At 45.1% G+C, this 27216-nt stretch overlaps 1 protein-coding gene across 1 annotated transcript; it reads right to left on the bottom strand.

The window, feature by feature from the left end:
- Positions 1-974: 974 nt before the first annotated feature.
- Positions 975-26788, bottom strand: LOC136644025 (lipase member M-like). Its single transcript, XM_066619492.1, has 10 exons — positions 26754-26788; positions 23235-23340; positions 21444-21561; positions 20084-20282; positions 18780-18889; positions 15028-15164; positions 12355-12501; positions 5065-5136; positions 2524-2595; positions 975-1559 (listed from the first exon to the last, which is right to left on the bottom strand). Exons 1-10 carry the CDS (start codon positions 26759-26761, stop codon positions 1326-1328), a joined length of 1203 nt encoding a protein of 400 aa, XP_066475589.1. The 5' UTR covers positions 26762-26788; the 3' UTR covers positions 975-1325.
- Positions 26789-27216: the final 428 nt, after the last annotated feature.

Here is a 27216-nt window from a genome sequence, read left to right as displayed (position 1 = left end):
TGAAATTAGCAAAAGGAAAAATTGGAGGCATGTTACAGGTGCACAAAAAGAGATTGCAAGATGGTGAAAACACTTCAAGGGGAAATTCCTGATCTGCTGCATACCAGCTACTTCTTATCTGCTTTTGAATTATCCAATTTTGAAACTTGGCAGATTTGTAGTTCTCATTGCATTGTCACTTTGGTCAAAATGACTTGTGGCAGTCCTATGATGAGTGCAGTATTTAATTATACCCCAATATCAATGTAATCTTAATTGTGAAAAGGCTTAGGCTGATTGGGCAATGACATGCCTTCTTGGAGGCACATAGCCAGACTGGTTTGCAGTAAAAGGGCAATTGTACAGATTCAATGGAATTGGCTGGTTAAGGGTCTAATTGCCAAATCCTGTGTTCATGGTACGCTGGTGTTTGCCATCATGGCGACTGCTCTGCCAGTCTGCCACTGGTGTCTGCCAGTTCACTGCTACTGGTGCAAAGAAGGCCTTGTGCTGTCGGCGGCACAGTGCAGACCACCATCGGAACAGTTTTGCTGGTGATAGGGGAGGATTGGGACAGGGATCTGGGATAGAGCAGATTGTGGGAAGATCTTGGTGGCAGCACTGATGGCCACCAGGGCCTACTTTAGCCCAATTGGACTTATTTGGCCCAATCAGGCCCTGTGCTTGGGGGGGAGGGGTACTGTGGCAGAGAGTGGGTCTCCTGCAGCCGGCTTGAAATCTTCCATGCAGAAGCATCCTGACCAGAGAGCAGCGAGTGGAGCGTTGCCACTATCTGGCCTTCCTGTTTGCCCTTTGGTCAGGCTGACCAGAAATTGGGGCCCCCAGAAGCTTTTGCTGGTGATGTCATCATATCACCACCACTACGTCCAGGTGCCGCACTTTGTGTGGGGCGCCATTGCTCATCCTGCTGCTCACACAGGGCACCATCACTTGCTCTGATGAGTTAGGGGCCCATGGAAGTGATGGGTCTCCATAAAAATGTTGTGCATTGGGCCCTGCAGCTCCTAAGGCCGACCCGGATGACTGTTATATCCAAAACCCCTGTCCCGGAGCTGGCATACGCCCTACTACATGGCAGATCATCAACAAAACAGCTGGCATAGACCTAAGTAGGCAGAGGCCAGAGAGGTAAGTACAATTTACTTCCATCTCCCAACCTGCCTGGTCCTCTGCAGGCATACAAGATACAGTAACACCAGCAGCCTTGCATCCTGTAGGCCAACATTGGATAGAATTGGGCCATTAAAGAAGGAAACTTCAAGATGCTTCAGCTGTGAGTAAAATCATTAACCTGCTATTCAATGCTGATACATTTTTGTATTGATTTATGCATAATTCTTCATCAGATGAATTATGTTGTTATACATGTGCTGAGGTGCATCCAGACCCCAGATGAAATCCAAATGAGCCCATTCGGGAATTGATTTGAAGTAAACAAGATTTTTAATCTGTTGGATTAATATAGAAACGTCCCTTGGATCTGAGAGCTGATCTTGTCCTCCAGCCCATACTGCAGTTGGCACAGGCATATCTTCCACCTTATAGACAGGAGGGGTAAACTAGAAAGGTGTGCATAACATACAAAGAGAAAAGAAATACTGAGTCATTGCCTGTATAAAACACTGGAAATAAATGGGTGGATACTTATTTCATAAATCCTCTTTTGAACTATGTTTATCTATCTCCATTTCTTCTGAATCACCTTCTTGCCAACACCTAATCATTTTGATCATGGAGGCAAGCTTTCTCCCCTTTCCTGATATTACCTATGCAAGAAGGAGTGAATGCATAGGGGATGCTGCTCTGAAATGGGAATGCTTTGTGCATGATGTAGGGGCTTCGAAATGTGAAAGTTTTTCCTATAGCATCTGGTTTGGAATAAAGTATGAAAGTAGTTAGGAGGGAGAGTTGGAGGTCTTTCCAGCTAGAGAAATAAAACTGCCAAATCAGATGCCAGGATGGAGAAACTACTGCCTGGGAACTGAAAGGGATGTACTCAGGATTATCTGATGAGCAGGAGATTTACAGACAGTCCCCAGGTGTTATTATTTTAGAATTATTCCAGAGCTACTATATTATTATTACTATAATTATTAGTAATTATAATTAGCTACTATAATTATTCCTGAGCTGCTATATCCCTTGGCAGTTGAGAGGTCAGTTAGGAGCAGAATTTAGGATTATTTGAGTAGGCTGGATCCAGAAGGGGCGTTTTCTAAATACAGCGCATTCAGGACCTGTGAATTTGACTCAACATGGGTCAGGAAGGCATCGATGTCCCTCTGGATATGACCAAAAGAGTCTTTTGATTCTGTTGAAAGGGAGGCCTTCTGAGGCAAGGGGAGGCTGCATGCAACCTCCCCACACCTCAGATGACTGGAGTCTTCTAAAAGGCACATCCAGTTTTTCGCTAAACCAGAAGTGCCTTTCAGAAGACTCCAGTTATACACACTTCTCCCCCCCTTCTATCTATTTTATTTTAAGGGTGATGCTTTTAAATAAATACAATATACATTGCCTTACTTGATTGTGCTTCTCTTTGTTCTTGGCCTCGTCACCCCAGTCATAACCTTTAAAAAGGCTACAATGGCGAATCTAATATAAAAGACAAAATATTACTTTGATAGATTTAGGAGTGTATAATAGAATATTATGATATCATAATTATAATAGTTATTGTAAATAGTGTTACTATATTTGCATGAAGATATCATAGACAAAAAGATGAATCACTGGCCTTGTATTGATAAAAAGAAGGGGTTAGAGAAGGGGGAAGGAGGTAGAGATTAACCGGGAATCCTATGCTATTGTTTTGGTTACATGTACAGATAAGCAATCAGAGCTCTATGCAGTCGCAAGGCTGTATAGTCCACTCTGCGAGCCTCCCAGACCCTGCTGGAGGTCAGTACAATCCCCCAGGTAAGTGAAAAAGGCCCTGAGTCCCTACGGTACCGCAATTGCAGTAGTGCCGTTGAGGCACCCATTCCTTGGTCACTTACCTTAAGGGGAAATGGTCCATTTCCAGTTCCTCTGATGGGTTGCAAACCAGTGGTTTGGGAACCACTGCCCTAGGGGGAATAGACAAGGAGTGTACTGTATCCCCCAATAGCCTATGCTGCTGCTGCTGTTGTTGGTGGGGTATGTGGAGAGTAATAGTAATTAGGATGTACTGCAGTATTTGCATTCTGTTGCATTGTTCAGTTAATAAATGTGGCCCAGCTGAAATCGAGTTTATGCCTTTTGTGCTTATTGGGGAGTTACTGAGGAAAAGATGAGTTTTAAAAAGGGATTTGAAAGAAGTGAGTCAGGAAGCATCTCCCAGGCATCCTGATAAGCAGTTTCAAGTGTGAGGGGCATCAAGGGAGAAAGGGCCCAGTCCTGTCCAACTTTTCAGCACTGATGCAGCTGCAATCTTCCCTTACCTTGATGAGGCCTCCCTGATTGCCCACCACCACCACAGGATGCAGCATATGCCCCATTGGCATGGCTGCATCAGCACTGGAACGTTGGGAAGGATTGGGCCCAAAGTCATATAAGGGAGCAATGAGAGGAGAATCTCAAATTGTTCTTGTACATGTGAGGATTTGAATTTGTATGTTTTTGCTGAATGTTCATGTTGCATATTAAAGAAACATGCCCTGATCTGGAGTGAATAAACCTTGAAGTAAGCATTTTCCCTCCACAAATGCAGCTGGGCCTTCTTTAAAGTAAATATAACAGTATTTGTTGGCCAGAGTTGGTTTGTAGAAGGGCTCCTTCAACCCTCAAATCAGAGTTCAGAATTGCTTTGCCCTGGTTTGGGAACTTGAGTCAGTGACTCAGACTTGAGTTGTGAAAATGTGTGATTTTGGGTGACTCAGTGACTCATGAGTCACACGCATGAAAGACTCGAGTCAGGTCCCCCTGAAGGGGAACTTGTCCCCACATGTGCTACCTCAAGTCTGCCTATGTCTGGGTGTGCTTGCTTGCTGTTTTCAGGTGTGAAAAATCAGGTGTGAAAAACCTTGTAGGGCAGCATTCTGATGAGCGAGCAGCAGGGAGGTTCCATCTGGGAGGCAGGAAAGGATTAATGTTTTGCTTTTGCATTGGGTGGGAAGGTGGGAGTGGGTTTTTTGCCCATCTGTGATAGAAAGGAAGGAACAGATGATTGCAGGATGAGGAGCCAAGGGTGTTCTTGCCTTACAATTGGCTGCAGGAGCCCAGGGAAGGGGAAGGAGGTTTTTTCCCTCCCTCCCTGGATGAATGAGGGGAGAAGGTGGGGGTGGTGGCAGTTCCTAGCCATCCCAGAGAAATTCATGGCATGCCTCCAGCAGCTCATTGAATGACCACTGCAGCGGGACTACTTCTGAGTAGGGCTGCCAAGGATCAGGTCGCCCTTGTAAGCCCCACAGCTGCTGCGTGTGACCCTCCTCCCTCTTGCTGCTTCTCTCCTGGCTCTCTTGCAGTTCCTCCCACCCCTCCTGCCCTGTTTACACATGGGTGGGGACATCAGGGAAATGAGGAAAGAGAACTCTTTACTCACATGCTCCCCGGCAGCAGCCCTGTTTTTCTGTGGTGGACTTTTTAAAGGGGGTGCGGGTGACTCAACTCAAGACCTTTAGAGTAGGCGACTTGGAAAGCGCTCCTGTTATGACTCTTTTTGGAGTCAAGACATGGGGGGGCAGTGACTCAACTACTTGACTCGAATCAAGCCCCCCTAGATTTTCCCATCGGTGGCTTTGCCACTTCTGATGAAAAAGCTTCAAATAGAGTTTTCCCAATTTACTCTGAGGCATCATTTTACTTAATTATTCTTTTCCTTGTAGAAAGAGCAATACAGTCAAGTGCTTGTGTTTACCTAGCCAGATATGGTGAAAATGTTTGCTGTTTAACTCAGCTGGTTCTTAAGCAGTGCAAGAAAGAATGTACACTGCCACTGGAAAGAGTGAAGAAGTTTCAAGAGCAGGTCACATTGTCCCAGCATCCTAGAAATAGGACTTCCACTCTCCTTGACACCTGTATAAGACCACTCCAACTTGAAACCCTTCAGCAATTAATAATAATAATACTACAGGGGAAATATACCTGGCTCCAATGCATTATATTCTGAGCAGCTGTTCCAGCTGGTGTGTGAGCAACATATACATTTACTCGGCTCTGTAAAAAAAAAAAAAGAATGAGTAAAGACTTGGCTTCTGTATAACAAAGGGTGGTTCTCAGCAGACAGGAGCCATTGAATAAGTCCTCAGAAGAGTTATGCAGCTAAAGAAGAATGCTCAGGGCCAGGCCAGCTATGAAGTTCAAAACATTGTCTTAGGTGGCAGGCTAGGCCAAGTGGCAAGCTGACAGAAGGCACCCGGTTTCCCTTGCCTACCTATCACCATCCCCAGGTTGCTGCCCACCTGGTGGCCAGCCCCCTACTCTAATGATGATAGCTAGCTCTGCTGAATTTCTAGTGGTTGGCCAAAATAATCAGGAAAATGGTAGCTCCCAGCATTCCCTCTGCCAGCAATAAAAGAAGCAGCATTGGAGGTGGACATCATTTTCCAAGGTAAGTGAATCTCAAGGGGGCAGTTTACCTCTTCTTCTCCCTTCCTGTTCCACCACTATTTCCTGTTGTGGTAGGTGGAGAGAATGGTGACTACTAGTGGCAGTAGTATTCAAGCTCGGTGTCACAGAACAAAGTAAGCTCTCTTCATCCTCTTTGCATGCTCTTGGAGCACATGAGAAGAGAACAGGGTGCTGCACAAGCAGTACGTAATCCTGTACCCTCAGCCCACTAGCAGTGGTTAGGTAGCAGAGTTGGGGGGTGGGGGAAAGGCAGAACTGGAGAGGCGGTTCAGGCAACTGCTCCACCTGGGAATGCCCAGTGCTGAAAAATAACATTGCAGGTAAGATGTGAAACAAAAATCATATCTCTGTTGGCTCAGGATAAGCCTTTTCTTGGATTTACAAGTAGTTGATGTTGGAGTGACTGACTGGGGAAGAATTGCCAATGGCACACAAAAAATGTTTACTTGGTGCACACTTCTGAAACAGTGTGGAGTTCTATAATGTTAATGTTGTGTATGGAGCGGAAATAGCACTGGTTAATGGTACACATGAGAATGGGAAGTTACTATTAAAGCTTGATTCAATCATGGACTCAGTAGGAAGGCACTGTATTCTTGTTAACATCATGGAGACAAAGGGTGCAATCCTATCTGCGCTGGAACAGGCAAGCCAGGAGGCTTGCGCTGTATCCAGTGCAGGATAGTGGCCAGAGGCAGCTCAGCCAGAGGTAAGGGGAAACATTTTCCCTTATGCCTGGGTAAGGGCTGATGGCCCCTATGGGTCTCCTTGGACTTGCACCACCTTTTGAGGGGAGCAGTGCGGCTTGAAGCTGCTCCATTCTCCCTGTGAATGGGAGTTGGGATCCGGCATAACTGCCAGATCCCAGCCCGCCTCCCACTCCCTGCCTGCCCTCCCCCTGCCCAAAAATGCCTCCCTCACACCTACCTTTTCCACTTGCATTGGCCCAAAGTTGTGAATCGTATACTAAGGCCCAAATCCTAACCCACTTTCCAGCACTGGCATAGCTGTGCCCATGGGATGTGTGCTGCATCCTGCAGTTGGGGGGCACTCAGGGAGGCCTCCTCAAAGTAATGGAATGCTTGTTCCCTTAGCTTGGAACTACATTGCCCTTATGTTGGCACTGGAAAGTGGGTTAGGATTGCGCCCTAAGATGATGATACCCAATTAAACTTCCTTGATCGATGAGTATGACTTCCCTATAATAAGATTTGGTAATGCATTGGTATATAATAACTACTTAGTACCTCCGTTTCAGCAGAACCCACAATTATTTTAGTTTTTAAAAGGTTTATGGCATAATCCTAAACTAGGTTTATGCTGAGGGTGTTGCAAAAGCGCTGTAAAGCATTCTGCAACACTTGGTAAGCAAACAGTGATAATCGGAATGCTAATCCAGCCATCCTACCAGTGCTGGATCCAGATGGTACAACTGATAGAGCAGGTAAGCACCACTGGATAGTGCAGGGGCTGTGGGAGGGGTGTAACAAGGTGAGGGGAGGGTGTTGACAGGGGTGGGACTGGCAGTGCCAGTGTACGGTGAATCCTTTTCCCCCTCCTGGCCTTGAAAGTCTGACGTGGGGCTTATTAGACTTGCACTGGCCATTTGGCAGGTACAGATTTGAATACATGGATATATGGGTTTTACATGGGTAAGGGGACAAATTTCCCTTTGCCTCGAGGAGACTTCCAGACTTTGCTTGCCGGTGCTGGATGCAGCATGGGCAGCTCAGCCCCACTGCACCAGTGCTGGTTAGGATTGGCCTGTTAGCATCTTATCTAAGAATTTAGTTTATATATGTCCCAGTCCTCCAGGTGGCAGTTCTCCCAATCTGCTGCTGTGCCACTGTGGTACAACAGACACTGTGCCATCATTGTGTGCTATGCAGCCACAGGTGCAAATGGCTGGAGACTCTGTGTGCACCAGCAGCCCCTGGATGCCCCACCAAAGCAGATAATAAGGTGGAAGAGGGGGCAGATTGAGGGAAGATTGGGGCAGGAAGCTGACCAGACCAAGGGCAGTTTGGGGGCAGGAGGGGGAGGATCTCAGTTGCAGCAGCACACACTGGGATCCATACCCTTTTCCCAGCCCAGAACAGCCCCTTGAGGCTCCTTCGTGTAGGTCTGGGAGACCCATTGGTGGTCAGATGGCCTACTGGTAAGTAAAATAAAAATTACTGCTAAGTAAATATTTTTACTTTCCTCTCCTATGCTGCCTGGTTGCCCCCCCCCCCTGCCAAATCATTGGATACAGTGTATGATCCAACAGCACAGCTGTATCTTGTAGAATGATAGAGGGTAGGATTGTGGCATTAATCACTTAATGGAAGAAGGGGCATCACATTTATTTAGTATTAAGTTTAACTCAGATTCTCAGAAACCAGCTTCTGAGCATTCAAGTCTTCACTCTAGACCCAGGCACTGAGAGAAGCAAGTAAAGTATCACCAAATTTGCAGCTAACACAGTTGTGTTCAGAAGAAACTAACAATACAATCCTATCCTCAGCGTGTCTCCACATATAGTGATGAATGCACAGCTGGCATAATGTTGGAAAAATAATGTACTGGAAAAACAATATTGGAAAAACAATGTGCTTGGACTCCAGCACAACTCCACTAATGGAGAAGCCAAAATGAGGAGATTGGGGTGTGATGTGGAAAGGACATGCAAGCGACAAGGAGGGGCTGATGTACTCCATATCCTACCCCTCTTCAGATAATAAACATGCCCCCATATTGGAAAAATCCTACACCAATGACATAGCTACCAGCGAGACTTTGGCTCAGATGAGAGGCATGAGGCTATACCTCTCTGGTCTCTCAAAGGGGAACTCTGGTGATGGGAACCATGGTGAATGGACATTTGACACACATAGGGAGCACTTTGCACAGACAACCTCTTGTCCCTTATAACGTGTAAGGCAAGTTATTCTGTCAACACGTATCAGAATTCTTATTGCAGGGTCTTCCTCCGGAGGACCCTACATGCAAACACCCAACTGAAACCTCTCCTTCACCACCCCAACACGGGAAGTAAGTACAGTGAACCCTACACAGGTATGGGTGGGAAAGGAATTCTGGACTAGGCTCTGTGGCTTTGCAAACTCCATGGAAGAAAGAGAACCAGCTGGTGAAACCAGACCTCACAGGCACGTCTTACTTGGCTGTCTGTTGGATAACTTGCAACTGCACAACAGCCCTGCTGAGAGGAGATGTTTGGCAATACTACTTGTGTGTTTCTCTTTCAGATGATGCTCCATCACTGATACTGTTCAATAAAAACCTTGGCTGGATGACACTTGTTGTTACTTTGTTAACAGATAGGAATTCCTTCTTCCTACCCTAGTTGTTCATTACCTAAGCTGACCTTAGGGTAGGACGCTATGGGGGAAAGCTCTCTGCTCCCAAAGTTTGCAACTTCCTTGCTTCTTGACCTTTTGGGCTCAGAAGGGAAGAACACACCTTACTGAACAGGAGTTTCCTGTTCTCTGCTGCCATGTATATGGTGCAGGGAACAGGAGGCACTTCAGTGGCTGCCTTTGTTGGGGCTGACTGGATGTGGAGATTGCCTCCTTAGTCATCACACTAATCACACACACACACACACACACACACACACACACACACACACACACACACACACACACAGTGTGCTGATGTCAGGGCAATGCCACAGTGATGTCACAGCTATGATATACTGATGATGAGCCAACATCATGCTGATGATGCGTTGATATCAGGATGCCACTCTATAGATAGGCTATGGGCCCAATCCTATCCAATCTTCCAGTGCCGGTACTGCTGCGCCTATGGGGTATGCACTGCTTCCTGTATTGGGGATGCAGTCAAGAGGCCTCCTCGAAGTATGGGAACATTTGTTCCCTTACCTTGGGCCTGCGTTGTGGCTGCACCGGAGTTGGAAAGTTGGATAGATTTGGACCCTCTAGATGGTGTTACTGGGCAGAGCTGTGCCAGTGTTAATTTGCCAGGACAAACTTTGCATTTTGCCCTTGTTGTGCCAGTGTTGATGTGGCATCAGTGTGGCATTGCCAAGAGGGGTTTAGGCTATGATGGACACCATGAAGGCCAAATTCAAAGCAAATGTGATGATGATTTTTTTTTTTTCTCAAAATTGTCCTTATCTCATAACAAAGTGTGTCAAGGTGATTTTTTTCTTCTTAATTCTGGAACCTCTCACATATTCTCTGGACCTCCTTCAAGCACTTCTGTTGGGCCACTGTGAGATACAGGAAGCTAGACCGGATGGGCCTTTGGCCTGATCCAGCAAGGCTCTTCTTATGTTAATTACCCCCTACGGATTCAGGTAAATAATTCAGGTAAAGAATCTTGGTCTTAGAATGAATCCTTGATGGTTATAAAGGCAGCTGAACACAAGAGGGAGTTGTTGATTCTCTGGAATTAACTTCCCACCATTCGAGAATCAACAGCTCCCTCTTCCCAATTTGTCTCAGTTGACTATTTATTTTCCCAATTGTCTAAGACCGAGATTCTTTACCTGAATTCTTTACCTGAATCTGTAGGGGGTAATTAACATAAGAAGAGCCTTGCTGGATCAGGCCAAAGGCCCATCCAGTCATCAGCATTACAGCTCATTCCTAGGAATATACGATTCGTATGGCTTATCCCTTTGTTTACCTTCGCATGTATGCCATCCCCCATTCCTGGCTACCCAGCCAGCATGCCAGGACCCAGCAGTCCTGGCCAGCACGCCAGCTGCATAAAGCAAACAAAAACCCAGTAAAGGGGAAACCTATTGCCCATTCACAATGCCAGTCCAGAGTAGGCAAAAAAATCCAACTTTCCAACTCCGGTGCAGCTGCAACACAGGCCCAAGGTAAGGGAAAAAAAATAAAATAATAATAATAAATAATAATAATAAACTTTATTTATATCCTGCCCTTCTCCCTAAAGGGACCCAGGGCAGCTGGTTTTATCTCTCAAGGTTTTATCTCTCTAGCCAGCTGCCTTCACCCTTCAGGATTGGCAAGAATAAGCTACCTTGAACTAGGACTGGGTGTTGCTTTGGGCCAGTATATGATGCCCATTAGAGTTGGGGGAGGTAGATGGCTAGTGCCTTCCCCCAAAAACCAGTTGCTAGACTGCTGGGGGTGGTATAGTCAGGTTTGTCCCCTGCTGCAGGTTCCATCAGTGTTTTCAATAAAATAAATTAACCCAAGGCTCTGTCTTGCATGCTTTCTCTGGGGGGTGTACCTGTAATTGCAAATGAACACTGACTTTTTCCAAATATATTTGGTTTTGTAAGTGTACATATGTGTATGTATGTTTAGCTCAATAGGGCTTGACTTGTTCCATTTACATACTGTTATACAAAAAATGAACATCTTAAATCCCAGTTACCAATTCAGGTACAGCCTATTTATCCAAGGATTTTTTATATGTGGATTTGTCTCAACTGGGGCAGGGTACTGAATGTCACACACACCTTTGCCTTGCACTGTCATCTCACTCTGTTTTCAGGCAGCCCAAAACACTGCAAAAAGGCTCCCCCTCCCCCAGGCAGGGAATAGCCCTGGAAGAGGTTCCCCTGGCAAAGGAACAGTAACACTCTTGGAGCCCCTGAGGCACCCAAGGCTGAAGAGGGGGCAAGAACATCTGTAGCCAGAACATGTGCAGGGAGGTGGAGGTGGAGCTCTCTCTCTCTCTCTCTCTCTCTCTCACACACACACACACACACACACACACACACACACACACACACACACACACACACACACACACACACACACACACACACACACACACGAAGGTGACTTAGCAATGGAGGGGATTGCTTTAAAAGAGAAGAGGGGATTGCTTTAATGAACCCAGGGAGTGTTTGCTGAATTCCCTCCCCCCCCCAGATGGTGCAGGCTATCACAAAGCCTTCCCACCAAGCAAAGCATGCTATTTACAGCCCAATCCTCTCCACAGTTTCCTAGGAGTAAGCCCCATTGACTGGAATGGGGCTTACTTCCGAATAGAAACTCATAGGGCTGGACTCTTAAAAGATCTGCATCCCACCTGTGAAAGAAACTGGGCAGCTGGCAATGGGGAGGGCTCAGGAGGGGGAGGCAGAAGGGGGAGGAGAGGGGATTGCTTTAAAAAACCCAGGGAGTGTTTGTATAATTCCCCCCCCCCCCATGATGCAGGCTCTTGGGAAGCCTTGGAGAGACAGGTGAGCAGATTGCCAGAGTACAAGTCCCAGAATGCTCCGGGGCAGAGGGGTTTCCATGATGGTGGTTGGGAGGGTTGCAGGAGCAGCAGCAGCAGCAAAGAGGAGGAGGAGAAGAACCTGCAGTGCTGTTGGGAGGCTGCCTGGGACACAGAGGCTTCCCAAGCAAGCTCACCATTCCAACTGTGAAAGAAGCAGGACAGCTGGCAACAGGAGGGCTGAGTGCAGAGGGGAGGGAATTGAGAACAGCTGCCTTAGTTTCCTTCCAACCGGAAGTGTCAGGCTGCAGCCTATGTGCTCTATGGACTCTAACTCTATAGACTTAGCACAATGGTGAGTCTATAGAGTTAGATTAAATACTGATTAATATTTTTTGTTAATCGTGCTGAGTCACGGAACGGAACTAACGCAGATAAATAGGCTCAACCTGTATCCACAAATTGTTCACTCATGGTTTTATCTCAACAATAAAACTCAACTTTTAAAACTTTTATCTCAAAACTCATGGTTTTATCTCTTATGAGAAGAGCCCTTTCAATTAAAGGAAAAACGTCACGGAACGGAATTAACACGGATAAATAGGCTCTACCTGTACATCAGACCACACTTACCATATTCAGATTTTTTGCATTATATCCACCAATAAAGAAGATAGCATTTCCACAGATCTTATTGAAGAGTCTGAAGCCACAGAATGGAACAATAATCTTTTTGAGTACTCGATTCTGGGGAAAGAATTCTTTTTCGCCAATCAGTTTCTGTAAAATGCAAAGGGATTGGTCAAATTTGTGCCTTTCCTTCAATCACTTATGCTTTTGCCCTAGATGGAGCAGGTTGATCACAATTTCAGCATGTAGCACAGGTGTGTCAAACATAAGACCTGAGTCAAAAATGTGTCACCTGGAAGCCATTTGTCTGGTTCACATTATAATTGGGTCCTTCCAATATGACAATTGGGTTCTCTCATATCTTGAAAGTATGGACAAGATTTGCTCATTTTCTCTTCTGCCCTTTGCGGCTAATGAGTTTCTGTGTGAGAACAAAGTGCTTTTTTTCTGGTCATCATCTGCTTAATGATGTCACTTTCTGCTTAATGATGTCACTTTCAGCCCTCAGCAGGCACCATGAATGCTAACTTCGGCCCTCTGTATGAAATGAGTTTGACACCCCTGGACACTTTTCCTACATTACCTCAGTAACTCTTACAGGCCTGTAAAGTATGCTAGGGTTATTATCTTCATCTCCATACTAACAGCAAATTCAGGTGGTTCTGTGCTTCTTAGTTCATATAAGAAACAGAACTGCCCATGGATAACATAGTGGTTGGCATGCTCAGAGGATTCCCATGGTATGCAAAAGTAGATACACTTGTGAATCAGAAGAAACAGAAGTCCCATTCCTTAGAGTTCTCATTTATTTGGAAATGAATGCAGTCAACTAAGAGCCCAATCCTGTGCTCGACGGCACAGCTCTTTGCCGCTGAGCACTGTTGCAAAAGTTTGCGAGCCTCACCGCTGGGCTCCCACCCATGCTAGCCCTGTGCTGGCTGGCACAGCCACGGAATGGTAAGCGGAGGTGGGGACGGGGAGGAGGTGTTTCAGGGACGGGGGAGGCCAGCAGGGGGCGGAGAGAGGGCGGGGGAGGCGTGCCGGGGGATGGAGGGAGGCATGCCAGGGAGAGGGAGGGAGGCGGGTCTGCGGAGCTCTACTCCACAGGATCCAAGGCGCTCAAGGAGGGCTCCATGCCCTACACGAGCACCTTTTCTTTACCGCCGACCTTTCAGCTACCTGTCAACCCCCCATTGCGGGGCTGCTTACCTTACCTGGGAGAAGGGAACGAAAGTCCCCTTCTCCCGAGGCACCTCCTGCGTTAGCCCAGGGCGCACAGGATCCGGCGGCAGTCCTTCTTGGTGCCACCGAGCCTGGGCAACCCGGGCAGCTCAGGATTAGGCTGCCCGGCTGCACTCCTACACTGACTTGCTTGAGAGTAAGCCCCAATGAACTCAGTGGGACTTATCTCTGAATAGACATGCATAGGATGATGCTGTAAGTGAATTTCATTCTGTTCACTTTTTTATTTGTTTCAATTCGTTCCCTTAACAATTATGACAAATGAGAGTAGAGATGTGCATGGTTGGTCAGAAGTGAACATACTTATTACAAGTTTTGCACTGAGTCCAGACTCCAGCTCTTGGGCCATCTTGTCCAACACTAGCAGTCCCATGGTCTCAAGCATCTGTCCCACTGCCTGCTAACTGATCTTTTGTCTCAAGAAAGTGACGTCTAAATTCAAATGTATTCACACTTGTTCAAATCAATAAATGCATAGTAATATAAACATTTATCAATCAATTCACTTGAGACACTGCCTAACAGATTCTTGACGTCTGAGGGGAAAAAAGAAAGAAATCAAAATTTGAAATCAATGAATATACTTTTTGTAATAATAATGGCCTGTGTTTATAATAAAAAACTCCACTAGCAGCCCAGTTCTACCCTCTGTTGGCCCAGAATGTGCAGCACTGCTGGCAGAATGTGTGCCGCATGCTATGGGCTGGCAGGAGAGGCAAGTAAAGAACATTTTTGCTTACCTCTCAGTAGGCTCCTTGGTCTCTAATGGGTCTCCTCAGACCCACACTTAGCCCCATTTGTCTCCCTTACTGTCACCATTATACACCATGGATTTACTCCTGCTAAACAGCAGGCATAGATCTATGGTGGCAATGGAGGCTTTCCCCAGGGGAAGTGAGCAAGCATTCACTTATACTGGGGAGACCTTTCCAATTGACTTCCCTCCTGCAGATACAGAGCATGCTCCATTGGCACAGCTACTTCAATGGGGAGGGGTTTGGGTATGATTGGGATGTATGTTATCGATATCTTCTTACACACCATTCCAGGATTATAAAAACTTTAGTTGACAAAAACAAAACAAAACAAAAACCACTCCTTGCAAATTCACTTATGGCTAAACTAGTCATTGTGCTAAGTTTGTCTTTGGCTCTATTGCTCTTTTTTTTTTTTCAAGGATCTCTCTCTCTCTCTCTCTCTCTCTCTCTCTCTCTCACACACACACACACACACACACACACACACACACACACACACACACACACACACACACACACACAGCTAACAAGCTCCCATTGGCACCAAATGCAAATGTCTTCATTATATGTACCCTGACACACACCTATATAGATGCCAGTGAAATTTAGAAGGTTCAGCAAGTTTTATTTACCCACCCATTTGAATGATTAGTATAAGAGCAGACACAAAACTTACCCTGAGCCCTTTTTCTGGAAGATGCAGCAATCTCATGATAGGGCTTTTAGCATACTTGATTCTAGTCACAGGAGCTAAGGCGAAAAACATTTTGATCTTCTTAGCCAACTCTGGCATTGTCGAAAACGCTATAAATGCTAGAAAAATTTTAAAAAGAGCCAGTTAACAATCACTGCCAGATTAAACAGCATTAAAATGGATCACAAGTGTTGCCTCCCTTCATCTTGAACTTACACAGCAACCATTTCAATACGCGGTTTGTTAGGGAAGTATGCCTGTAGGTTTGCTTTGAAATGTCTGTCCTTGTCACTGAATATCAGCTCTTTTCTCACCCTGCATATGAGAAGCCTCCCACCTATATTTATTTAAAAGATTTATACACTGCTTTTTCCAAAGCTCAAAGCACGTCATCTCTAATTTCCAGTGCTTAATGAAAATGCGAGCCCTGCACAAACTATGTCATTTCAACCCTTCTAGAAACATTTTCAATGCTTCTCAAGGTATTTTGAAAAAGCTTTCTTACCTCCCATTATGACTGAGACAGATTTACCCCACATGGAATCCTTACAGTCTAATCCTATGGTTTTCCCTGCCTAGCTGCATCAAAACTAGTTGTGCTGCATTCTATGGTGGGAGGATAGTTCAGAAGGCTTCAGATCAGAAGGTTTCCCCTTCTATAAGTTTCCTGATCGCGAATGGGTCTCCTCAGACCCGTGCTAGCTTTTTAACTAGCACAAGTCTGAGGAGAAAAAGGGGGTGTGCAAGCTGCTACCTGACAAGAAAACACCAAGAGGCAGGAGGGAGTACCACCAGATGTGAGCAACTGGCACCAGATGCCATCTCCTCCAGAGCTTAGAGGACATGCCCCCTTTGTCTCTTCGGAGTTGCACCAGTTAAAGAGCTGGCACATGTCCAAGGAGAGCCAATGGAGAACAAGGGGCTTATGGGTGGTTCAGGGGAGTGCTGAGGCAGAGGGTGAGGATCAGAATGAATGGGTGGATCTCAGAGGCAAAAGTGCACACCGGCTCCTAACCATGTCATGTGAATGTTCCTCTCCCCCCTCCCCAAACTCAATGTAAATCCTTTCTGTTCTTGCACAATTCTGTTGTTCTTGTGGTCCAAGTGCTCCATCTAAGGACCAGATGAAGTAATAACCCCTATTAAATTGCAGTTCTTTACAAATTGGGTTTTTTGGGGGGGGGGAGTAAAGTGTGCTGGATGGGGAATAGAGTTGTAACATTTGCAGTTTGAATAAAATCTTGGGGAACGATTTGTACTTTATTGTAAAAAGGGAATTTGGAAATGAGAAGTGCAAAGCATTTCTGCGAAGTCATTGCTTTTGGACTTATTGTCTTTTTCAGTCTCCTGATTTGAGGGAGCTTTCTGTAGCTGGGTAGGACTGATTTATTATCAGGATAAGGTTCAGTGTGTGTGTGTGGGGGGTCACGCTGGGGACCTTGTGCAATAGTTTACTGTTCAAAGGCCATGGCCACAAGCAGAGTTCTCCTAGCCAGGCAGCCTAGTCCTGAACTGCCCAGTGCACAGGGCTCCGGTGGTGCAAAAATGGCTATTCTGAGGTAGCTGCCAATGGTTCCTTGGGGGAAGGAGACTTGTGTCCCCTTCCCTAGGTAATGGAAGTAGCCTCACAATGGGACTACTTAATGGCTCTTTAGCTGAGCTGAGCTGAGCTGCACTGGTCCTACCCTCCTTCCACCCTGTTCCCCTCCATTCCTTTTCCCACCCTCTGCCTGCCCTGGTATGCCTTCCCCCACCCCGACATACCCCCACCCCGATGTACCTCTCTGCTGCCTGGTGCTTTGGACGGAATCCTGGGCAACAGACCATAGGCCCAGTGCCGGAGCTGGCCCAGCACAGGCTCGCGCTGGGCAAGCTGTGGTGCTCAGCCCTCAGTAAGGTTTGCAATAAGACTCACTGTCAGTTTATGACAGTGAGCACCAGTGGTGAGCTGACACGCTGAGTTCAGGATTGGGCCGAGTCTGCAGAATTTAGATGGGTCATGATTGGACTGGCATTTCTATAAAAATAGGTGCCTAAGTCCCCTTTGTTTCTTAATTTTCTTTGTCTGCAGAATTTAGATGGGTCATGATTGGACTGGCATTTCTATAAAAATAGGTGCCTAAGTCCCCTTTGTTTCTTAATTTTCCATCTAGGTGGATCATGTGAAAATGTTGCAGAAGATTTTCCACTGACTGAACTTCTGCTGACTTTTGTCTTTGAGCTTAGCTGCAGTTTGAATGTAAGTGTCAGAGAGGGCTGTTTAGATAGATGTTGTTACCTTCTATGTGCTATATGGGCAAGTCTTGTTTTTGCCTGAATTCACCTTTCTAAGCATATTGTTTCTAAAAAGTTCTGTTTATTTGAAGACCTTGTTATTTGTCTCTGAATGGGAGAGAAGAGTGCTCAACAGGCAGCACAATCCCATCCCCCCCCAAGCCAGCTCATGTCCCTTGTGCTGGCTCCTAAGTGTTGTGAACATGCCATAAAACACATTTGTGGCTACTGAGGAACAGGCTGGGCCAGTGCGTGGACATGTGCTTGCCCAGTGGAGCCAGAGTTGTGCCATGACAGCCTGAGTCTGTACTGGCATGAGTGGACCAGCACAGGGGTGGGAGAGGGCAGAGGAAGGGAGGAATGGAGGCAGGGAGGGGTTATTTCTGGGCGAGGGCAGAGTGGCCAGGGGGGCAGATCGGGCCCGAGGGGGGGGGGGCGCTGACCGCAGCAGTGAATGCTGGATTCCAATTCCTGTCTCCAGCCTGAGTGGTATTATTCAGGCTGCTCAGATTTGTGCCCACAAAATTGCAGGTGAAGATCCGAGTAGCCTCATGGGGCTGCCTGGGGCGTTGCTCAGGGCAGGACGATTGAACTCCCCTTACTCCAAGTTGCACCCTGGGCCACACCAAACATGCACTGGATACAGCACAGGCCAGCTGACCTGCCTGTTCCAGTGCAGGTTAGGATTATGCCTTCAATTTAATCCTTGGACTGTCGGTCCTGCTACTGAATAATTATTGTTGGCAAAGTGGGTGTTAGGGTCGCTGGATACACCTTACACTCCAGGAAGTCTGCAGAGAAGGAAAGGACTCCCCGGCTCCCTTGGGGGAAGTTCCTACTCTGGTATAACTTCTGGTAGTGCTACTGATTAGCACTGGAAAGGCTAATCTTCCCTGGATTGGTGTAGCAGGCCTGGTATTTTATCCCTCCACAAATTGGTCCACTTTGAGGGAAAGTAGGCTTTGTGGGATGGGGTTGCATTTGGCTGAGAGAACTCAGAAGATTCTGTATGAGTGCTTTCAGCTGAAGCAGATGATAAAACAGCGGTGTGAAGGAGTAATAAATAAATCACCCCCATGGTTTCTGTCATAATCCCCCATTTTCCATCCTATCCTCCCTCTGCTCATCACATATGCATAGCTGGCATGGTTCCAAGGAAGCCCATAGGTAACCAGAAGACCTACCAAGGAGAAAGTTAAAAAGTTGTAATTACCTCTCATTGGTCATCTGATTGCCCTCCCACCATAGCATGCAGCACATGCTCTGTTGGCGGGACTGCATGCTATAGTGTGGTGGGGGATAGGATTGGTTGTTAATTTGGCATTTTTTCTCAGTAATATTCAAAAGACCCAGGTTTTTAACTGCTGAAACTATCTACATTGAATAGTTGTTAAGAGTTATTTGCACAGTGTTACAAAGATGATTTCATTACATGTTAGTATATTTTCAAAGAAACATACCTATTGCAGTACCCTGTGAGTGGCCAATATAGTATATCTGTTGTTGTCCTGTCTCCTGCAGAATGAAGTTGACCACAGCTGGAAGATCATACTTGGCCATATCATCAAAACTACAGAAGGAAAGGAGCAACACATTGAATGGACACCATAAATACCGGTGTCAGCTAAGAAAAGACAACATTGTCCATCCCTTTGCATAAATGTGTATTTGGCCTGATTTCAAGTCTTCGTGTCCAACTTTTTTGTGGACCTTTTTCTAGGTCTCTGGCCTAGAAAGGTTGCTTGTAAATTTGAATTATTTTTTTTTCAAAATCACCTTGAATTTTCCAATCACCTTGTTAAATAGAAATCTCATACAATAGCAGTATTTTCTTGGATGCAGTTAATTGTGCAGTGTTTCCTGATTGGGCTAGAAAGTGAGTCCTTAAAGCTTCACCACACAAGCTTGGAGAGAGCAGCCCCACTCTACCTCAGAGCTTCCCACGTCGCCCCTTCGAATGGATACAGCATGCACCAGCTGTGGGGAGGATAAGATTGGGCTGTAAAACTGCCATTAAGATGCATGGTAAACTATGATCTTCCATTAATGATGGGTGATATTATGTTTCCCAGGCTCAATTAGCCTAACTCAAGCTAGGGAAAACAAGCTGGCAATAGTGGTAGGGATGGAGGTCTTTCCCTGCCACCTGGAACACTCCAGAAGCATAATTGGGCAAAGGGATCTTGGGCAATGTCATTTTCCCAGGGCGCCTGATGTCCATGGTATAGACATGGTGCATGGGATATAGTTCTAGCAGCATTCCTGGCTATAGAGAAGAGAGGCAAAAAAGAGAACAAACTGTCTCCTATCCGGCGGCCCTTGCAGAAGTCTTCATGGCAGGTGCACAACAGTCAGGTGAGAGGGGGAACTGAATTAGGAAGGAGCAAGAGTGCCTCTCCAGCTCCGAATACAATGGCACTTAGTTCAAAATACAGGCACATATTACAAGCATATCAAATTCTTATTCCATATTGAATAATTATAACTTTCAGCAACATCTTCACCTTCCACCTTAAGTGAATTTAGCAGTTCTTAAAAAAAGAGGGAAAGAAACCAAGTATTACTATGCTATACTGTTACTTTTAACCTATACTGAATTTCAACAAATGAGAAAAATGGCCTATTAAAAAAAATTGGGTGCTCAATAATAACTAGACAATTGGAAAGTGTGATAGAAAGACAAGTTTAAAGGTCTTCAGTGTTGCCCCCATTAATCTCTGTAATCCTCTTGTAAAATGACAAAGTCTGCAATAAGTAAATAGACCTGAAAGCCCAAAATTCTTCTTGCTGTACAGACAGAGTCTGATGATTTCTGGACCAGATGTTTCCTCTGCTGTTTCCAATCCAAACATCATAACCAGCATCTGCAAGGATGAAGCCCAAACTGTTGTTGGCCAAGTTAGAGATCCAATGGCTTCCATCTCCCAGCAAGCCATGCTGGAGAAACACTACAGGTTTCAAAACTGATGAAGGAACAGAACATTTTATTTTGTTATTAAGTGCACATGGTCTCTCTCTCTCTCTCTCTCTCTCTCTCTCTCTCTCTCTCACTCACTCACTTTTCAGAGTACAGTGATAGGGTATGACTTTGAGTCTCAAGATGTCGTATTTTTAAAAATGAAGTAGCAAATGTCATTATGAAACCTTTCTAATATTTCTTCTTGAAGATATCTTATTTAGGGCACAATCCTATGCATGTCTAATCAATAGTAAGTCCTTGTGTTTGCTGTAGCTTATTCTCAGGAAAGTGTGGATAGGATTGCAGCCTTACTTGGATAAGTTGCTAGTCCCTATGGAACTGAAATAAAATCTAAAATTCAGGGCAATTCAGGTAAGCATTTATTAGTGTCGTTGATTTCAATGAGAGAGATTTGAACATTTGTAATTCTTGCACTGAATTTCATGGAGATGTGCAGGGCAATCCTATCTTGTGCTGGAACAGGCAGGCCAGGAGGCCTGTGCTGTATCCAATGCAAGATAGGGGCCCAAAGTGGCTCAGCCAGAGGTAAGGGAAAACTCTTCTCCTTATCCCTGGGTAAGCCACTGCAGCCCCAGTGGGTCTCCTTGGACTGGTGCCACCTCAGGCGCAGTTTGGATTGTGCCCTAAACCAGCAAGGTGCAGTTTGGATTGGCTGGATTAAGCCATTTGATTTTCTGTCTGGAAAGCTAAATTGATATCAGTGCTCTTCAGTTTGTTACTGAATTTTGGATTTATGTACTATTTTTTCCAGTGCAGATAGTGAGGGGTCAGTTCACCAGTAGCCAAGAATATGATTCCCCCAGCACTACAACGAGCAAGGTCAAAGTTATAATCTTGGTTAAATTATAATCGTTGTTAATCTATGTTCAGATGTAATTTTAGAAGCAGTTTGCTGCACTGGCATTTTTAAATATGCTTCAGTTTTTCAGCTTTAGTTCAAAATCTGCATGTTGACGTTAAAGGGACAATTAGACGTAACACATAACAAGGGCTCCAAGCATATTCAGAACACCCTGGGCCTATCTTCACAGTTGAACAGACATTTCTGAATCAAGCTTTGGATGAAATGCATCTGTTTAGTCTCTCCCACTTTTTATATTGTATCTGCCTTTTTCTGACTTTGCATCATATTCATAAATCATACCTGAGCTCCCATTACTCTTGAAGCCATGTGGGATTCTGTTAATGCCAAGAATATAGCCATCTTCAGTCACCACTTTATATTCCTCAGAGGGGTAGCCTTTGGAGGAAATAAGCTCACTCTGCATGAAAAAAGCAAATGTTTTATCTTGCAGGATACTACAACTACATCTCATCTGGACTTCAGAAGAGATGTAAAAGGCGTATGCAACAATGTTAGGAATTGAATAGGGAGGAACAGTGAACATAGGAAGCGATGACACCCTGCAGTGCTGCAGCCTTCCCATTTGAATCAATGGCCCTTAGCATCATCATGATTAGAAAGAGCCATGCCTCACCCCATCTAGGGAGAAGCTGTAGCTGACCTTCTGGCATGTCTGCTAAGAAACCAAGATGGAATGAGGAGAGTCCGTGCACATTTGGAAAGGGAGGTCACAGGCAACAGTCCTTCCTTTGGCAGGCTAAGTTTAAGTCACAGCCATGGTGACCAGATGCAGTAGTGGACCTATCGCTGGGTGAATGGGGCAAATGCCTTGGCACTGACCCCGTGTGATGCTAGGACCACAAGAGAAGCCTCACTGAGACTTCCAACATGGTCAGAAACTGCACTTCCAGTTTTCCAGAAGTACAGTTTAAGACCGCGGGGAAGCCTCAGAATGCTTCCCCAGCCGGTCTGAAAGTTGCACAAGGCTCTGTCACACTGGAGGTGGTTTTGTGGGGGGGGGGGGATCTTGTGGTGGGGCATCACAAACCTTTGCCCCAGGAGCAGGGCAGGATAAGCACTGACCAGATGACTTCTTTTTCCAAGACACGTCTTTTTTAGCCTTGTGTCCTGGAAAAGAACTTAAATGTCCTTGTTTTCCTGTGAGCAGGACCCTGCAGCCAGCACATAGCTTTCTTGTAATTAATAAATTATATGTACTAAATTATATGCACTGTAGTTTTAAATTTAATAAGTAATATAGTGTTGAAATTAACCTCATGAAATCAATATACAAGTGTTTTTAGCTTTTATTTTGTCATGTCCTACATTTTTTTATTTTTATTTTTTTTAAAGTATTTCTATACCGCCTTTCTTGGTCATCAGATTTCTCCTCAGACTTTAATTCAAGATGGTTTACATAGGCAGGCAATACTAAATCCCAATAGGGGTTTTTACAATTGAAGAAGGTTCTGTCTTTCAAGAACCACAACATTTCAGATGGATCTTTTATGATCACATTCTGGCCTCCATTTTCCTCCCACACAGGCTGACAGTGGCCAAAGAGCAGGTGGAATAACTCAGCATAACTCGGCTAGGCTTGTCAGCTGCTTCAAGGTCTCACCGTTCACTGTGCCTGTGGCCTCGAACTAGCGACCTTTGGATGTTATCTTCAGGCAAACGGAGGCTCTACCCTCTAGACCAGACCTCCTCCCCATTTTTCTTGAATATCCTACAATTTAGGGTGCCTTTTCCTTTTTCATGGTTATGACATCTGGTCATCCTGGTCACAGCATCCTTGATAATGTTCTCAGGAAGTGAGCAGGGATAGCAGAAGGCAATGGAAAGGGAAATATCTATTCAGTCAGTCTTTCAAAACCTCTTTACTACCACATGCAGATCCTTGCAGAGGTTCTCCATGTCCTCATCAAATAGACTGGTGCTTGGTATGGATGTCCCAGGAAGTGTCATGAATTTAGAAGAGGGCTGACTGTAAAATGGATTAGCAACATTTGACCGGGGAGTTCAAGTATTGTGACAGTGACAATGACATACATCCCATCAATGCTAAATGAATTCCAAGAGGCAACTTACAATATTCATAAATGCTTCTGGATCTGTAGCTCGTTTTGATAGTATTTTTGAATAAGCAAATCCGTGGATCAGACATGTTGCAATGAACAATGGCCACAAATTGTTCCTGAGTAACAAAGTATATGGATAATTAATAATAATGTCATTTGCTTACATTTGCACATGCCATTTACTCATTCTCATAAGCCATATGGAAATGTATTGTTTTAGTGGTCTCTGTTTTAGTTATACCATGAAGGTCCTCTAATAGTGTGATTCTATACATATTTCCTCAGGAGAAAATCTCAATGGGGCTTGCTCCCAGTAAGCATGCATAGGATTGTAGCCTCAATGGCTCAAAGCCAAATGTCACATCACGCCAAGCATGTGCTTGTCAATCATGTAGTTGCTTTGTCACCTAAATAGCAGCCATGGGGGAGAGGGCCCCCCAGATTGGGACCCAGATTGGGACCCAGATTGGCCCCCAGATTGGCCCCACAGAATGGAGAAGAGCTTTATCCCTTTGTCCCAAGGTGGGCACAATCCAAATCCTCCGTCCCGACCTGACAGTTGCTATTTTCCTTTGGAGGGAAGCTCCAGTTGGTCTTCTGAGGTAGAAGCAAGCAGAGGTAAGTGTGCTAGAGCAGTGGTTCCCAGTGTTGTTTTTTTTCACTTGTGCACCCCTTGGCAGCTCATTTCCATAAATTTAAACCCTTGCTAATTGGGTAAGAGGCACTTTTTCAAGTGGGTGCTCCTCTTTTTTTAGCAGGGGGAGAGTAACTGGCCACCTCACCCCAGCAGTGTCTGTTCTAGTGGCTGTCTGCTGGTATTCTTTTGCATCTTTTTAGATTGTGAGCCCTTTTGGGACAGGGAGCCATTTAGTTATTTGATTTTTCTCTGTAAACCACTTTGTGAACTTTTAGTTGAAAAGCGGTATATAAATACTGTTAATAATAATAATAATAATAATAATAATAATTGTAGCCCTCCTATTAGCAAAGTGTTTGTAATTAATATAGTTGCTGTTCTTTCAAATTTATATATTTTCAATTACTGATCCATATCTGATAATGCACAATTTGATGACCAAAAGCTAGCAGTTGGTGGGGCTTTTGCAGCCAGCTAGCTGCCTTCCTTCCTGCTATGCTAGCCCAAGATTTGTTCTGCCATTATTCAATTCTTTTTCAAGTACCCACAAAGGTCCTTGCAAGTACCCCTGGGGGTACAAATACCCCAGCTTGGGAACCACTGTGCTAGAGCATCACTTCAGGCAGGACACAAACACCAAATGGAACTCCTGGAACTTTTCTCATCCTGTAGAGGCTGGTGGAGCAGTAGGAGGCCTTTCACAAGGTAGTGCAGTGGCGTCGCTAGGGAATGCAGGTGGTGCGGGCCACACTGGGTGATGCGCACTGGGCAGGTGACATGCTAAAATCGCAGTGGTTAGGAGTAAACCCATCATGTTATATACTGTTGGATGTGGAATTTCCAGCAGAACACAATGGAAAAAAACCAGAGTGAAATATCTCCTTTGTATCAAAAGTTATGGCCAAAAAACCAGAGAACAAAAAATGCATGAAGCCCTATTGAAAGTGAAACTGAGCTGTATTGCGCATGTACCTGCGAGTAGGTGATCAGGTCAGCCAAAGGAGAATGGGAAGCCACCAGAATAGTCTTGATCTGATGGAACTGGAGCTCAGCAAATGCTCCAGAAGGCAGCCCCCCCCCCCACTAAAAAGGATCAAAACAGAGGCTTCAATTGAAAAGGTGAACCTTTCTGAGACTTGCAAAGCCAGGTGGATCCTGACAGTGATCTTGTTTAAACAGAAGTTCTTAAATTGAACTGGGCACTGGGTAGGGCTGAAAACCTTACTGGTTTTGGAGGCAGGGTGTCACTGCAGGCAGGCTACAGAGGAATTTCACTTGGTGGAACAGGGCTGGCTTCTGCTTATTTAATTACTTGTTTTACTTTAATTATTTATACTTATTTATTTTAATTTGCCTGATGATGTCATCTCCACCATGACATCACTTCTGGTGGGTCTTGGACAGATTTTTATTCTAAAAAGTGGGTCCCAGTGCTAAACATTTGAGAACTGCTGCAATAAGGTGTTAGTAAGTTGACACCCTGGGGGCTGGTGTAACACCACTAGTGACCAAAATCACTAAAATCACAGTTTGGAGGAATAATACCAGCATGTTATACATTAATCAATGTGTCATTTCACGCAAAATGTGTTCTATCTTTGTTCCATCAAAAGGTACGGCCAAAAAACCAGTGGGGGTGGAGTGATGGTACATCACCATGCACACCACCTGGAGTGTTGCCCCGCCCATTGCATGGCGGGGTGATGTGCTGGCATCCTGCACTGGGTGACGCGAACCCTAGTGACGCCACTGAGGTAGTGTTATAGAAATTGAAGGCCCAGCGTAGTATTGTGACTATTGGTGCCCTTGAGGTGGCTCATTCTGTGCATTAAATTTGTACTGTGTGTTAGAAGGGTTTCTAAACCATTATAAAACCCATATAACCTGTGTGTAAACTTTTCAGTAGGACAAGCAGGAGAAAAGAACACCTGTTAGCTAAAGGTGACCACTTTGTCTCTGTGACCACTTGGACACTAACTAGAGTCCTCTGACCAGAGAACTCTCCTACCATCTTGAGACAAAATGCTTTCAGGAACTAATTTGAATTTTGCAAGTACAGCAGCAAATAATCCTGTCAAGAGCGAACAGGCACTCTATTTCCCTTTCCTGAGACTAAGCAAATTAACAGTTACATAGATTTGGGGGATCTTTGAAGTTAAAAGTGAGTTCTCATTGGCTTCCTCACTCCATTTGAAAGATTCCTATTAGTTGTCTGAGGTCACAAACTCCATTTTTTCACTTCATACTTGGGGTGCCACCTAAAAAGCATCCCCTTTTAGTCTATTCCAGTGGGGCGTTAGCCAACCATTCCATTGGGGTATTAGGCTGAAAAGCATTATTTATTTTCTTCTCTTTTCTTGGGGCTAAATTGCATCTCTCTGTCAGTGTCTTTCTTGCTCTAGCGAAGCAGAAATGTCTGTTTATCAATTCTACTCTAACAGTTTTAGTAAAAGCTAGGCTTCCCTAACTTCCAAAATTGACTCTTTCCAGATAACTTCCGGTCTCTCCATTTTTAGTAACAGCAAACTCCTTTCCCACATTTAGAATATCTTCCTCTTCCACTGAAGCTGGAGTGTATGAGTGTGTCTCTCCCATCAGATCATCCCCCACAACTCTCCTTCCCCTTTTCATCTTTTTCTCTATAGCAAAACATTGCGCAGCAAAACAGAAAATTCTGTTCTCTGCCTGATCAGTTTCAGATGCATTTTGAATTCCGCTCCCCTGCAGTAGCCTGGGTGGAATACAGATTGAGGTAGCACAGTGTACAATAGGCAAAGTTAGGTACAATGCTTAATGTCTTTTTAACATGTGCCAAACAAAGAGTAAAATCAATTCAACGAAGGCAAAAAGTTACAGTCTTAGAACAAATACAATCAAACACACATTCCTTACCTAAGCATTGTTCTCAAAAGGTACTTCTCTGGACTGGGACCAGCCTAGCTTTTGAGGTGGCCTCTCGCTTTCCACCAGTCTCCGTACAACACCAGGATGCAGGAGAAATGTGCAGCTGCGTACTGGTGGAGAAGAGCAAGGAGTCAGAACCAGAATCCCTTCTTATATCTCAGTGATTTGTGCCTCAAATTCAGGAACTGTCCACCTACTCCACACCCACGCTGTTCCTTGGTCCTATGCTTCCCCTTTTCACACTGCCATCTGTGCCCCAGATTCGCGATTCTGTTTGTTCTCTGTGGTTTCTGCTTCCTGGAGGATCACAGTGACCTTTGTGATAGCTGTCATCAAGGCCTAGTTTGGTCCAAAACTGAGAACCAATGGTCTGGTCGGCTCTATCCATTTGTCTTACTTATCAATGATTCTAGCAATGCAAACTTCCAGCAATGATGAAATTGTGCCAATG

This window comes from Tiliqua scincoides, chromosome 3 (genome assembly GCF_035046505.1).
Source record: "Tiliqua scincoides isolate rTilSci1 chromosome 3, rTilSci1.hap2, whole genome shotgun sequence".
NCBI classification, from domain to species: domain Eukaryota; kingdom Metazoa; phylum Chordata; class Lepidosauria; order Squamata; family Scincidae; genus Tiliqua; species Tiliqua scincoides.
The sequence above is the reverse complement of the archived record's forward strand: the minus strand, read 5'-3'. Positions and strand labels throughout refer to the sequence as shown.